The sequence below is a fragment of the Thamnophis sirtalis genome, unplaced genomic scaffold (assembly GCF_051295495.1).
Source record: "Thamnophis sirtalis isolate CommonGarterSnake01/CBP01778 unplaced genomic scaffold, rThaSir2_p1.2 scaffold_8, whole genome shotgun sequence".
NCBI lineage: Eukaryota > Metazoa > Chordata > Lepidosauria > Squamata > Natricidae > Thamnophis > Thamnophis sirtalis.
The window spans coordinates 70,341,482-70,354,618 of NW_028261388.1; the positions used below are offsets into that span (position 1 = coordinate 70,341,482).

The window sequence follows — 13,137 nt, forward strand, 5'->3', positions numbered from 1 at the left end:
TCATATTCTTTTACAATCCAGACAGAATTAAAAATGTGGAGGAACACTGAATTGTAGCTCACAAAAGCCTATCAGATACCCCATAAAATTTTACTTTGCATTGTCTGTATCTTCATGCTTATATGTACATTTGTGATTCATGGTAGTTGTACATGAAAGTGGCAACATATTCTTGTTTATTCACCAAAGTTGAGTTAGGGGAGTTTGGGGCAAAACCTGGTTAAACTTGCACAATAATGGGGATCTCTCTCCCCATCTGCCAGCAATAAAATTACTTGTTGCTCTTATACCATGAAGGAAGAGAAAATTAGGAAGGATATTGTAGCCAAAACCACTAAACATGAAAAGCATTCTTGGCTATCTTGGAATTCAGTATTAGCTGTCCTCTGGCTTCAATTTTTAATTCCACTAAAATGTTTGCCCAAATTGTATGAACTTGAGATAGCATGTTCCTTTATTGTCAATATTCTCTTTTTCAAAAGCAGTATGTTTCATCTCTAAACATTCACCTAATATTTTTATTGACAAAACAAATTTAAATACAATTGTTTGTTGCATATTGACATTGCTTCATGTAATGTAAAATTTATTAATGATTGCTTCTACAAAATTAAAAAAAAGTTAAAATGCAACATTATGCACTGATCCTTTGAGTGACTAGCAACTTTGAGTGACTAGTGACCTGTGCTTTCTAAATTAAAAATAGGGATTGCTTTATTAAAGCAGCAGTCCCCAATCTTTCAACTTTGGCAGCCTGGCAAGTGGCAGTCACATGCGCAAATGAAGTTTCATGCACAAGTAGAGGGTGTTTGTGCTCGCACACAAAGCTCCACTCGCGCAAACTGTGGGCCTTTGCACTTGCGCATGAAGCTCCAGTTGCATGAGCTAGGGTGGATGAGCTTGTGCACAAAGGTCCACTCATTTGAATGAAGCTTTGTGTGCAAGCACCCGCCACTCGCACGAGTGGAGTTTTACGTGCATGCTGCTTGCTCACTGATCGCGCACCCCAATTTCAAACAGGCCATGGCCCAGGGGTTGTGGACCCCTTTATTAAAGGAGTTACAAGGAAAGACAAAAGTGAAAGGTTTCCCAAAACATCCAAATCAGTTGGGGAACTCATTGCCAGCGACTTACAGTGCAAGTTGGACCATTCTGTATTTTGGCTGCCTCAGTGGGATTGTGAACCCTGCAGCTGGCAGCATAATTCAAGCAAATGCTGAATTGTCTCAGAAGCCTCGTGCATATCATGAGATTTAAGGCCCAAGATATCTTCTATTCTTATAAATTTGCCAACATAAATGCTACGTAGATTTCTAATTCTAAAATTGAGTAGCTTGATTAAAACATAATTTTATTCATTGAATGTTTAATTGTTTGTCTAACCAAACGGTTAATAAGGTTATACCAAACCCAGATTCAGTACATCATATATTTGTGGAATATGATCAGATTAGATAATCAATCGTATATGTAGACTGCAGAAGGAAACATAAAATTATGATATTCGTACTATTAAACATGTATACCTTACATTAAAAATAAGAACCAAAATGCTTAAGTATTATCAAACCCACTCAGTTTAAATTTTTTGAGACCAAGAAAGGCCAACATTGGAAAATGTTATAGGAAAAAAACAACATGTAACAGGTCACTTTAGACTTGGTACCCCCACCAAGCAACCTGACATGCACCCAAGATGGACAGAATAATGAAGATGAAAACCATGAGACAAAACATGCTTTCATTTTTATTCACAAAACAGCTTAGCTTGAATTGCTAGAACATTACAAACAGGCTTTCAATTAGAGATGGTAAGAAAGCAGGAGATGAGGGTTTTTCAACATAAAAAAGGACTTCTCTATTTTTTCAGCACAGGTTCTGCAACAGCTTACATTGGAATTCCAGCAATATTTCCAAATGGTCTCTAAAAGTGAATCACTGCAATTAGTTCTGGGTTTACTATAGTATGCAATTTTATTTGTTCTAAATTTTATTGTTTTTGCTTTTCTTTTTAAAAAAAATGCCAGTTTTCAATATATTTATTTCCATTTTATAAGACCAGACATCTTGCTGATTAAATCTCGTCTTATTTGTAGAATTAGGGAAAAGAAACTACCTTATTTTAAATATATGTTCATTTATAAACATGAATTGAGGCATTCTAGAAACTAGCCACACTATTTTTCTTTAATGATGGAAATCAATCAGATAAATGAAGAAACTGCTGTGCTAATTACAGTAGTGCGTATTAGTAACTAGATTTAAAAGGTTACTGTAAATTTACATTCTCTACACAAGAACTGCATCTTCCACACATAAACAACATCAACATCAAAACACAGGAAAACAAATTGATTGATTGTCCATACTCTATTACATCTTGATACTTTATGGATTCTTTAAAAAAAATTATTTGAAAACATTAATGCTTTACTAGTACTTAAAAGATGTTAAACAAATGCCAAAAATTATATTTAAAAAAAAGGAATGAAATCTGCAAGAAAATATTTTTGGTTCTAAAGAAGACATAGGTGCATCCATTTATTTCCGTCAAAAAATTCCTTGCCTGAGACAACACAAGCAAGCAGTGGCATTGCACTGGAGGACAGAGCTTTGGGATTCTTGTTCCTATTGAAACCATCGGAATGCAGCACCTGTAGGAAGCATCACTTTCTGTAGAGACAGAAGAGAACAGAAGAGGGATACATGATAAGCAAGAATGAGAAAAACCAGCCCAGGACAGAGTTTAATTTTGTGACATCCAGTGCACTAGAACAGGAAGTGCCATTTTCCGACTGCAGTGTTCCCTGCAGTTTCACTTGAAGCTTGAGACAGGGTTCATAACTGCCTCCCATATTTAATTGTTTTTGCTTTCTGCTCCTGTCCAAGTTTTCTTGATAATTTTTCTTAGTACTCTTTTCCTACCCTTAGTTTCTGCACCTCATGAAAACCCGTAATTTATTCCACGATCTATTCTTCTTTAAAAGAACCACTAATCCACATGCAAATTGCCCTTAAACTCTATTTCAAAATCTTCAAGAACTGTTAAAGGATGGAATAGGAAAAAAAAAATGGTATTTCTTGTTTGACCCCAAAATAAGAAGTTGTCATTCACATAGCCTTGAGAAGAATTTACTATATTTAGTTAAGACTTCTGAGATTTGTATCATTTAAATCTTGCTACCCACCGCATGTGTTAGTCCTCTTTTACGGTGGAATGTATTTCTCATGAATAAAGAATAATGTATTTCTCTTCAAATCAACTTGGTTGGTAAAACTGTTGAAAGTCAGCATCAGGTTTGGAAATCTGTCCTTAGAAAATGAAGGCAATTCAATTCACAGGACAGCAGTGAGAAAGTAATGAGAAAAGGATAAATTCTTAAAAATATTTACCAATACTCAATTTTAGATCATGAGGTTTCCAAGATTACAAGGGATGCCATTTGGAACATTCTACCAACATATATACTATATGTGACTTAGTTAATGACACACATCAAAAATAACAAGACAAAACTAAATTCGTCCTATTATATAGTATCCTAATTCTTAGTGCAACTCTGGGAAACTACATAATTTGGGCAGCTAATCTGGAAACTACAATAACTTTATCAAATCTTGTGACAAACAAAAGGTGTTTAAGTGATCCAATTTAATCAGTTTCCATGCTGTCAGAGAAACTCCTCAGGCATTCAGGCTTTTATGCCCACTACACAATCCTGTGATTTAGGAAATACGTAGCTTCCTTCAATGACTGAAGAAGCCTTATGGTTAGATAGCAGAGCTCAGAATTTAGCATACCTTTAAGTAGACTGGGAGAGGATAATTTGCTGTATGAAAATGTTATGTGTATGCTTTTTATTTCCTTCTCAAAACTCCTGTACAAAAATTAAGACAGAAAAACCTCAATTTTAAGAACAAACTTTATCTCTGAATCTATTTGGCTTATTTAGGTAAACTTTCAAGCAAATAAGTTTCTCTGCCTATGCAAAATGTTCTTTCTGGAGCTTTTGGGCATGAAAAAAGCTCTTCTCTATACATACGCAATGAAGTTTTTCCCACAGCTCCACAACGCAGGTAAGACCTAAGCCCATAAGAACAAAGAGCCAAGATTTCAGGTGGATGGAATATGGGTTTAAGTAACCTATTGTTGTTAAGAGTTTTCTGTGCTTTACACAACAAGTAGAATAGCAAACTTGTAAGTTATACTAAAGGCAAGGCAGGTTGTCAGGTTAAAACAGAAAACCACCTGGCTGAATGAGGCACCTGTTCTTTCTCAAACATCCATAGAAAAGTGGCCAATGATGTCACTAATGTGCAGATCTCTCAAAGAAAAGTGCCCACCAGAAAAGCTCTTGATGATACTCTGTCAAGAATGAGAGGAAAGAGGGGAGGAATGGGAAGAAGAGGGGAAGGGTAAAGGGGAGGAAGGGGAAGGAGAGAAGGGAAAGGAGAGGAGGAAGGAAGGAAGGAGAGAAAAAAGAGAAGAAAGGGGGGTAGGAAGGAGGGAAGGAGGGAGGGAAGCAAGGAGGGAAGGAAGGAGGGAAGGAAGGAGGGAAGGAAGGAGAAGGAGAGAAGAAAGGAGGGAAGGAAGGAGGGAAGGAAGAAGAGAAGGAGAGAAGAAAGGAGGGAAGGAAGGAGGGAATGTAGGAGAGAAAGAAGGGGGGAAGGAAGGGGGAAAGGAAGGGGGAAAGGAAGGAGAGAAGGAGAAAAGAAAGGAGGGAAGGAAGGAAGGAGGGAAGGAGAGAAGGAGGGAAGGGGAAGGAGGGAGGGAAGGAAGGGGAGTAGGAGAGAAGAAACGAGGGAAGGAAAGAGGGAGGGAGGGAAGAAGAAGTAGGACCGTTGTAAGATAAGATGGATCTATGGGATATTAAAAAAGCAATCTTCAAGTATATTGTTAACAGTAGGGAAAAATTGTTATAAATACATATTATTAATAACAGTTATGAGATCATATAATTGTGAATGTATATATGAAATTGATAAAATAAAATAAAATTAAAAAAAAAGAGTGAGAGGTCCAACTCAGGAATCAGGGAATTTCACTTTGATAGAAAAAAAGCATGGTGCTCACAACTCACAGTGCTCTACTTTGGGCAGAGAGAAGAAATGTTTCTTTAAGCAGCAAGAGAGCCCCATTCTGCAGTTTTTTAAAAGTGGCATGTGTTGAATTCAACAAGCTAAGACTTGCTGGGCCATCAAGGCAAAGTAGAGATGCTTCCCAAAGCATAAAGGGATATGGGAGAAATATAAATGATAGTAAAGCATCCTGGCTCACATAAAGCTCAGACTCAAGACAGGATAGGCATAAAAGACATTAAAACTATTTATTTAGGGTCCAAGTTCAAGTAACATAATTTAAAATACAGTACACCATTAATATATTATGTACATATATAATATACATGCATATATAATGTATGTGTATTGCTACATATGTAATATACATAATGTAATGTAATGTATGCTGTATTTTAAATTTTCTGAAATAGAATGAGGAAATGCCATGCAAGTTAGCAAATTATTAGCACTGAGAAACCTAACAATCAAAGCAGCTACTTTCATCAATGAGCAAAGATACCCCTGTAGCCTCAGAGAGGTTCTCTTCACATCCCACACTATCTAAGTAGATAGCATTGACTTGTCCACAAAGTGGATACTAGTACTGAAGAAAGTTATACGTTATTCACTCAAAGAAGGCATGTATTAACTAAGTGAAACAAGGAATATCCTCTGGTTGATGTACATTATTACAGCAGCAAACATTATCTGGAAAATGGGATATTCTCTGTAATCAAAAGGTGTACAGATATTAAATTATAAATTGCTCCAGTATCCAGAACAGTCAAGAAAAGGAAAAACTGCAATTTGGCTCCTGGCCTCATTTTGGTTATTTTAATCATCTACCATGTTACTAATGCAATACTGGTCCCAATGAAGTTTAACTTCCATGGTGACTAAAATACATTTGGGAGATTCAAATCCACGAATCCCTAAATTATTTGATTTAAAAGTCTTTAGGTCTGAAAATAGTTAAAGATTTGAAGGGAGAGACATGCCAAATCTTTTCTATTCTATACCAATTCAGCAGATCCAAAACTAGTGGCAATTTGCTACATATTTTTTTTAAAAGATGCAGTTATCATTGAAATCCTAAAGGATGGAAATATTCAAAAAAAATTGCCAACATTGCAGAATTTGACATAGAAACTGAGCCTGCCATGCCAGAAATACAGTGAGACTTACTTGATTTATCCCACTTGAAATGTACTAATAATCCATTAAAAGCTCCCAAAAATAATTAACAACAACAAAATCAAGCCCAGGATAACTTAAGATAGAACCACATAATCAAGTCAGGCTCAGCGTCTAAGGGAAGAATCAGGTCTAACAAAATAAGAGAGTTGGAAGGACCTTGGAAGTCTTCCAGTCCAACTCCCTGCTCAAGCAGGAAACCCTACCATTTCAGAGAAATGGTTGTCCAATCTCTTCTTTAAAACCTTCCAGAGTTGGAGCATGCACAACTTCTAGAGGGGCAAGTTGTTCCACTGATTAATTGTCAGGAAATTTCTCCTTAGTTCTAGGTTGCTTCTCTCCTTGATTAGTTTCCATCTATTGCTTCTTGTTGTGCCTTGTGCTTTTGAGAATAGGTTGATTTCCCTCTTCTTTGTGGTAGCCCCTTAGATATTGGAACACACCTATCATGTCACTCCTAATACTTCTTTCCATCAAACTACACATACCCATTTCCTGCAACTGTTCTTCATATGTTTAAGCCTCCAGCCCCCTAAACAACTTTTATACTCTTTCTATTATCTCAATATCTTTTTAAAATCATGGTGGAATATTCCAAGTGTGGTCTTACCAGTGCAGTATAACGTGGTAGTAACACTTCAAATGAACTTGATTCCATTCCTCTGTGAAAGCAGCATTGGCTTTTTTCGCAGCTTCAGCACACTGCTGGCTCATATTTAAATGCCTGTCCAGTAGGACTCCAAAATCCCTCTTGCAGTTATTACTATTGAGCCAGATACCACCTATTCTGTACCTGTGCATTTCATTTTCTTCTCATATGGCACCTGCCTACAGAGCAGATACTTCCTTGAGCTTATCTTCTGGAGTGTTGGCTATTCCTACCAGTTTGGTGTTATCTACAAATAGGTTGATGAGTTCCATTCTATCCCATCATCCAAATCACTGATGATGATATTGAAGAGTACTGGGACTAAGGCAGCGTGTTTGATTACCCCACTGCATTCTTCCCTCTATGTAGGTGCAGTTCAATTAAGGACGTATTAAAGAGCCCTAGGGTCTTTAGTGCCTTCTGAAGGTCTGGCCAGGTAGGAACCAAATGAATCTCAGGGAGTATGGTATCTGCTCTTAGGGCAGGTATCGTAAGAGTAGCCATATTTTTGGGTTCCCATTAAACAACTTTGTTTGATAGAGGACCTTACCAACCTCCTCAGACTTTGTGGGGACAAGCAGAAATAACTGGAGATACGTGGTTCTATAAATAAGCCTAGCCTGGGCCATGAAAAGCCTTACAGATAATAATGAGGCCCTTGAACTGCACACAGAGGTTCCTAGTATAGTGTTAGTTACATAGGTGTACAGAGATAAGCTAAGAACTACCAGTGCCATACACTATGGACCAGCTGTAGCTTTCAAGTAATCTTCAAAGGCAGCCACATTTAAAATGCACTAATAAACAAATACAAGGTGACCAAAGATTAAGTAACAGCAAATAATGCTTCTGGGTCAATGAATGGGTGCAAGTGACATGTAAGATGTCTCTTATCAAAGCCCTTCCTAACTGTACTGCTATTTGCTCAAACAGGACCTGAGAATCTAGGAAAAACTCCAAATTGTACACCAAATCTGAAGGTATACTAGAACTGAAGGGTCCAGATACGGAAACAGACATTGTCCCTTGTTGCTGTCACTTCCATACGGCGCTTCAAATATCTGTAGATGTTATAGCAAGATCATTTCACTATGCAATAAACTGAGCATTTCAAGTTGGAAATGTTCTGCTTGTTAACAGAGGCCTAAAATTTGGAAATGGAGAAACGTGGTAAGACTGCAACTGCTTACCATTCATAGGTCAATGAGTTTTTATAGATGCTTATCAGAGGTGGGTTCCTACCAGTTCGCACCAGTTCGGTAGAACCGATTCGTCAAATCTACCGAACCGGTTAGAACAGGTTCCACCAGAAAGCAGGCCACATCTACAGAAGAGGTTCAAAAAATTTTTGAAACCCACCACTGACACACACACACATACACACACACACAGAGACAGACTCACACAGAGAGAGAAAGAGAAAGAAAGGAAGAAAGAAAAAAAGAAAAAAGAAAGAAAAAGTGAGAGAGAGATGACAGGAAAAAAGGAAAAAGGGACAGAGACAAAAGGAAGGAGAGAGAGAGAGAGAGAGAGAAAGAGAGAGAGAACACATGGCCGGCAAGCCACTCCCATCAGGTCACATGGCTGGCAAGCCACTCCCACAAAGGAGGCCACACCCACAGAGTAGGTTCGAAATTTTTTTGAAACCCACCACTGATGCTTATGTAATAATGAGGATGTCTAATCATTAATACAGGGGGAAATAAAAACCCACTGGAAGTTTAGATGAACAGCGATGAGAACCTTGCATTTCATGAAACTTCAAGCACAGCAGAAAGCCCTAAGGATGCACCCAAACTTTTTTAAAAAGTAATTTCCTATTATGAACAACTTGTCCCAGCAATAATAGAAGAGAACAGAAATGTGAGGATAATACTTAAAAATTCCTGGATATCAATTCGGGTATACCAATCTCTTCAAGTGAAAAAATGGATGCTGAAATCATCACAGATGAAATAATTGATGATGGAATTCCAATCCGTGCAAAAAATTATAAGATTACAATCTAAAAAGTGTTTTCCATCTGATGGCAGCAGATGGCAGTGAGTTAAAAACACTGCCTTCCTTAGTTAGAAACCCTCTGGTGATGCTAAAGATAGGATCAACGCTGAACATGATCTATAAACATTAGAACCTGTAGGCTGATTTGATCTAGAAGACTGTGGTGTGATTTATAGATAAAAGTTTCAGTGCTAAGGGTAGAGTATTAAGTAGAACAAGGAATTGGGAGTAATTCCTAACTAAGCAGTAATTCTCTTTTTTTCACCCAGGCATTTCTTCATTTTTTCTCATTGAAAAGGCCTTATGCATTTAAAGCACGGTCCTGATAAAACATGCATCCTTCAACGAACCACAAGAAAAAGCACCATATGTATTGACAAAATTATGATTCATGAAACACCCTTCACCAAGCAATCTGTTAGATATTTAGATATAGTTAAGTTGTCAACAGACCAGTCTGGATGACTTAGGATAAGTAGGTATAATTCGTTCATTTGTTTATTATTTTATGCCTTCAAGTCAATTTTTTTAAACTTTAGATAAGGTTTTTCAGGAGTGCCTCCTTCCTAACACTGAAAAAGAGTTACTACTGGACCAAGAGTTTCTAGCAGCCTTAACCATTACACCAAACTGGCTGTCAAGTAGGTAGAAAGATACAACCTTTTCCCATAAAAAAATATGGTACTCGGCTATGCACATGTGGTTGCTAGTGATCTGAAAAGAAATTGCTCTCATAGAAAAAGTTCTTGCTCCATGATATTCAATTGTTGTCTGTTACTGAGCTACCAAAACAAACAGGTGGAAGAGGAAGCTCTGTTATACAACTTGGTATTATTATTTGCAGCACAAATAGTATATAAATAGTTGTCAATTTACAGCCACAAAAGTTAAATTTGGGCCACCATCAGATCCATCTCAGAAGCCAGTCATGTTAGGAAATAAACAAATTTGCCACAAGGTCAGCAAACACCCAGTCAAAAGATGAGACAAGGTAACAAGATTTAGAATAAGTATAATGGTGAATATATTCTGAATCATTCTCATTATAACAAGAATAGTTTGCAAGAGTGAGGAGAACTAGGTGAAAATGTGCAACAGAAGGAACTAGTTTCATATTTTGATCCATGGATGCAAGAACAAGAAACCTCCGGGCTTAGGAATCCATGTCATCTGTGTAAATGAGGAAGAGATTACAAAATAGCAACATGTCAAATCTATACACTTCTTTATTGAATGAAGGGGACAGACCAGCAGTATAGCAAGCCTGCAAACCCCTCTTGGATCTAATCTTCCATGATTACAATCCCCAAAAACCATGTCCTTTAAAAGCAAGTCCTTCAGAATAGCAAAGAAATGGAAAGTGGTGAAGAGCCAGGACCAACATTGGTGTTATCATAACACTACTGTAATAGGAATGACTGCACTCTAAAAAAAATTTTTTTTCCTCTTGTTCTCGTGACGCTCCTCATCAGGGTTCCACCACAAAACCGCATTCGACTAAAGGGCGCTCAACGAAACCGCGTAGCTGATGTCATCACAGTGCAACAACAGCATGGAGAAAAAAGCACGCTGTAAACGCTAAACCTAAAATTAACCCCTAAACCTAAACCTAACCCCCCTAAACCTAATCCTAAACCTAACCCTTAACCTAACCCTAACCCTAACCCTTACCTTAACTTGAATCGGCTTGCTTTCAAAGTGCTATTTAAAGCACCCTTCTTTCTCCGCGCTCGCTGTTGTCGCCCTGCTGATGACGTCAGCGACGCGGTTTAATCGGGCGCGCTTTAGTCGAGCGTGGTTTTGTCGTGCCACGCCTCATCAGAGCCAACTCTTTGTACTTCAAGCAAGTGAGGAATTTCATGGTAAAACCTGATTGTCAATTGCATCAAAATTCTTGTCAATGTTGTGGGCCTGCTGGCTGCAGGCACCAAAAAGGTGATTGGATGTGATAAAATAACAATGATTACACAAACTGGAAAAAGACATAAATGATGGAAAAATACAAAACAAGGAATCACGTCTCCAAATGATTGATCACAATATTGCTGTGGATGTCAAAAGGAAATGAGATAGTAAACAGCACTTCCCAAGCATGTATACAGGAAGATGGAAGAAGTGCCTTTATCTTACTCAGCTGGAAATATTCTGATAATAAGGCATAGAATCCCCTTTGTTTGAAATATTGGGGGGGGGGGGGGAAGGAGCTTATCCTAAATACAGTATATATTATTCTTAATAAGAAATTCAGAATGCAGTATTGCATGTAGAAAGCAATCTACTAACTTCAGCCTGGAACTAGGCAATCAGATATTCAGCGTCGTCATATCTTAGAGAAATTAGGAAAGTGTGGAAAGCATGTGTAACACCCAGCTCTGTTCTAAGACTTACGGGAATTGCCCATAAAAATAGCACAGTCAGTTCAGCTCAAATGAACTGATTTCTCAACCAATATTCATTATCCTCCAGGCCCTTACTTGGATTGTGGCATTCCTGTCTCAAGGAATTAACCAGATGCTTGCTATTTCATTTGGCATAAAGAGGAACGATCTCAATAATTTTGTTTGCATGAACCCAGTGCATTCTATTTTGCATAATTTCTCACGTATCAAATCTTATAGGAATATTTATAGAATATGGTTACAGCATGACATACTAATTGTACAAATAATTATGTAGCATCTAGAGATGACCATACGCTATTTCAAAAATTTAAAAGTGGGCCAAAAATAAATTCTGAATTGTTTTCATAAATTAAAAGAATAAAAATTTTAGTGCCCCCAAAACCCCACACCACATGCATGGATTGCCTAAAAACAGTTCTTCACAGGTAAAATATCTGGCTTTGTCCTTTTGCACTGTCAACAAGGAAGCACCATTATCTATTCAAACATATACGGACAAATATTGTAATGATTTTGATCTGATATGCCTGTAGCCTAACTGTATGCACATATAACCTTAAAAATAAATTCCACTGAATTTAGTGAAGTTTACTCATAAATAAGACAACATTAAGAAAGTTAAAATCTGGCTTAACTTTGTCTTATTTAAAACTTTTGTTGAGAACTCAATTGCCCCAACATTCAGATTTCTTTCATTTCTAAGGACATCCCTAAAGGGGTCAAATGTTATCTATTAATTATAGTTCTAACTTTGAATAAGCATTTTATATATCATAAATGCTATCCAAATTGGGATAAATCTAGAAAGAAAAAAAGAATTCAAATTAGCTGAGTGAACAATTATGACAAACAGCTCTTTGCTGAAAAAAAACACCTCCCAATTTAGTCAGCAATGTAAATATTTCTGACTAGAATTTCCTTAAATGAGGTTTAACATGAGGCACTGCAGTTTCTAAACCATTTACCTATTCTCTCCCTCTCTACATTTTCAATGTAATGTGAACAAAATATCCACTCCCTCTTTTATGCATCAGATGAATCAAATATAAATATATAAATGTACTAAGTTTACTGGCAAAACTCCAACTTCTTTTTGAGAGTGGCCTCCTTTTTCTTTTCATGAATATATGTATGTATTGTGTCACAACCCCTGGTATGCCCAAATATGGGAGGGAGCATACTACTTCCCTTTTCTGTCTTTCGGCTCACCCTAGGAGCCATCCAGGCAGAAAGCCATTTTTTATATTGCCTTTGTTACAGTTTGTTATCAGCACAAATGCAAAACACACACACACACACACACACACACACACGTATGTATATGTGTGTGTATGTATGTATGTGTGCGTGCGTGCGTGTATGTATGTATGTATGTGTGTGTGTGTATATACATATATATATGTTTTCTGAGGTTTTCGCGGGTGTTAGTATGTAGGTCTCTAGTTGTTCGGGTTTTCTCCCGCGTAGAATTGGAGGTGTCTTGGCGACGTTTCGACGAAGTCTCATTCGTCATCTTCAGGCTGCTTCAGACTACTTCAGGTTTGGTGTTTCCAGGAGTAGTAGTCCTGGAAAAACCAAACCTGAAGTAGTCTGAAGTAGTCTGAAGCAGCCTGAAGATGACGAATGAGACTTCGTCGAAACGTCGCCAAGACACCTCCAATTCTACGCAGGAGAAAACCCGAACAACTAGAGACCTACATACTAACACCCGCGAAAACCTCAGAAAACATATATATATATATATATATATGCATATATATATATATATGCATATATATATATATATGCATATATATATATATATATATGCATATATATATATATATATAT

General features: G+C 37.3%; 1 protein-coding gene across 7 annotated transcripts in view; it reads right to left on the reverse strand.

Annotated features, from left to right (window-relative positions):
• The window catches only part of CXXC5 (CXXC finger protein 5), a 108,769-nt gene that overhangs the window by 4,274 nt on the left and 91,358 nt on the right, over positions 1 to 13,137 (reverse strand). For 6 of the 7 annotated variants that reach the window (XM_087721865.1, XM_087721867.1, XM_087721868.1 and 3 more), the window contains one exon: positions 1,735 to 2,673. The exons of the other annotated variant lie outside the window; for it this stretch is intronic. In XM_087721865.1, coding sequence (XP_087577991.1) covers positions 2,629 to 2,673 — 45 coding nt within the window. In that variant the 3' untranslated portion in view covers positions 1,735 to 2,628. Of the gene's footprint in view, positions 1 to 1,734; positions 2,674 to 13,137 lie in introns of those variants that run through there. 7 annotated transcript variants of the gene reach the window in all.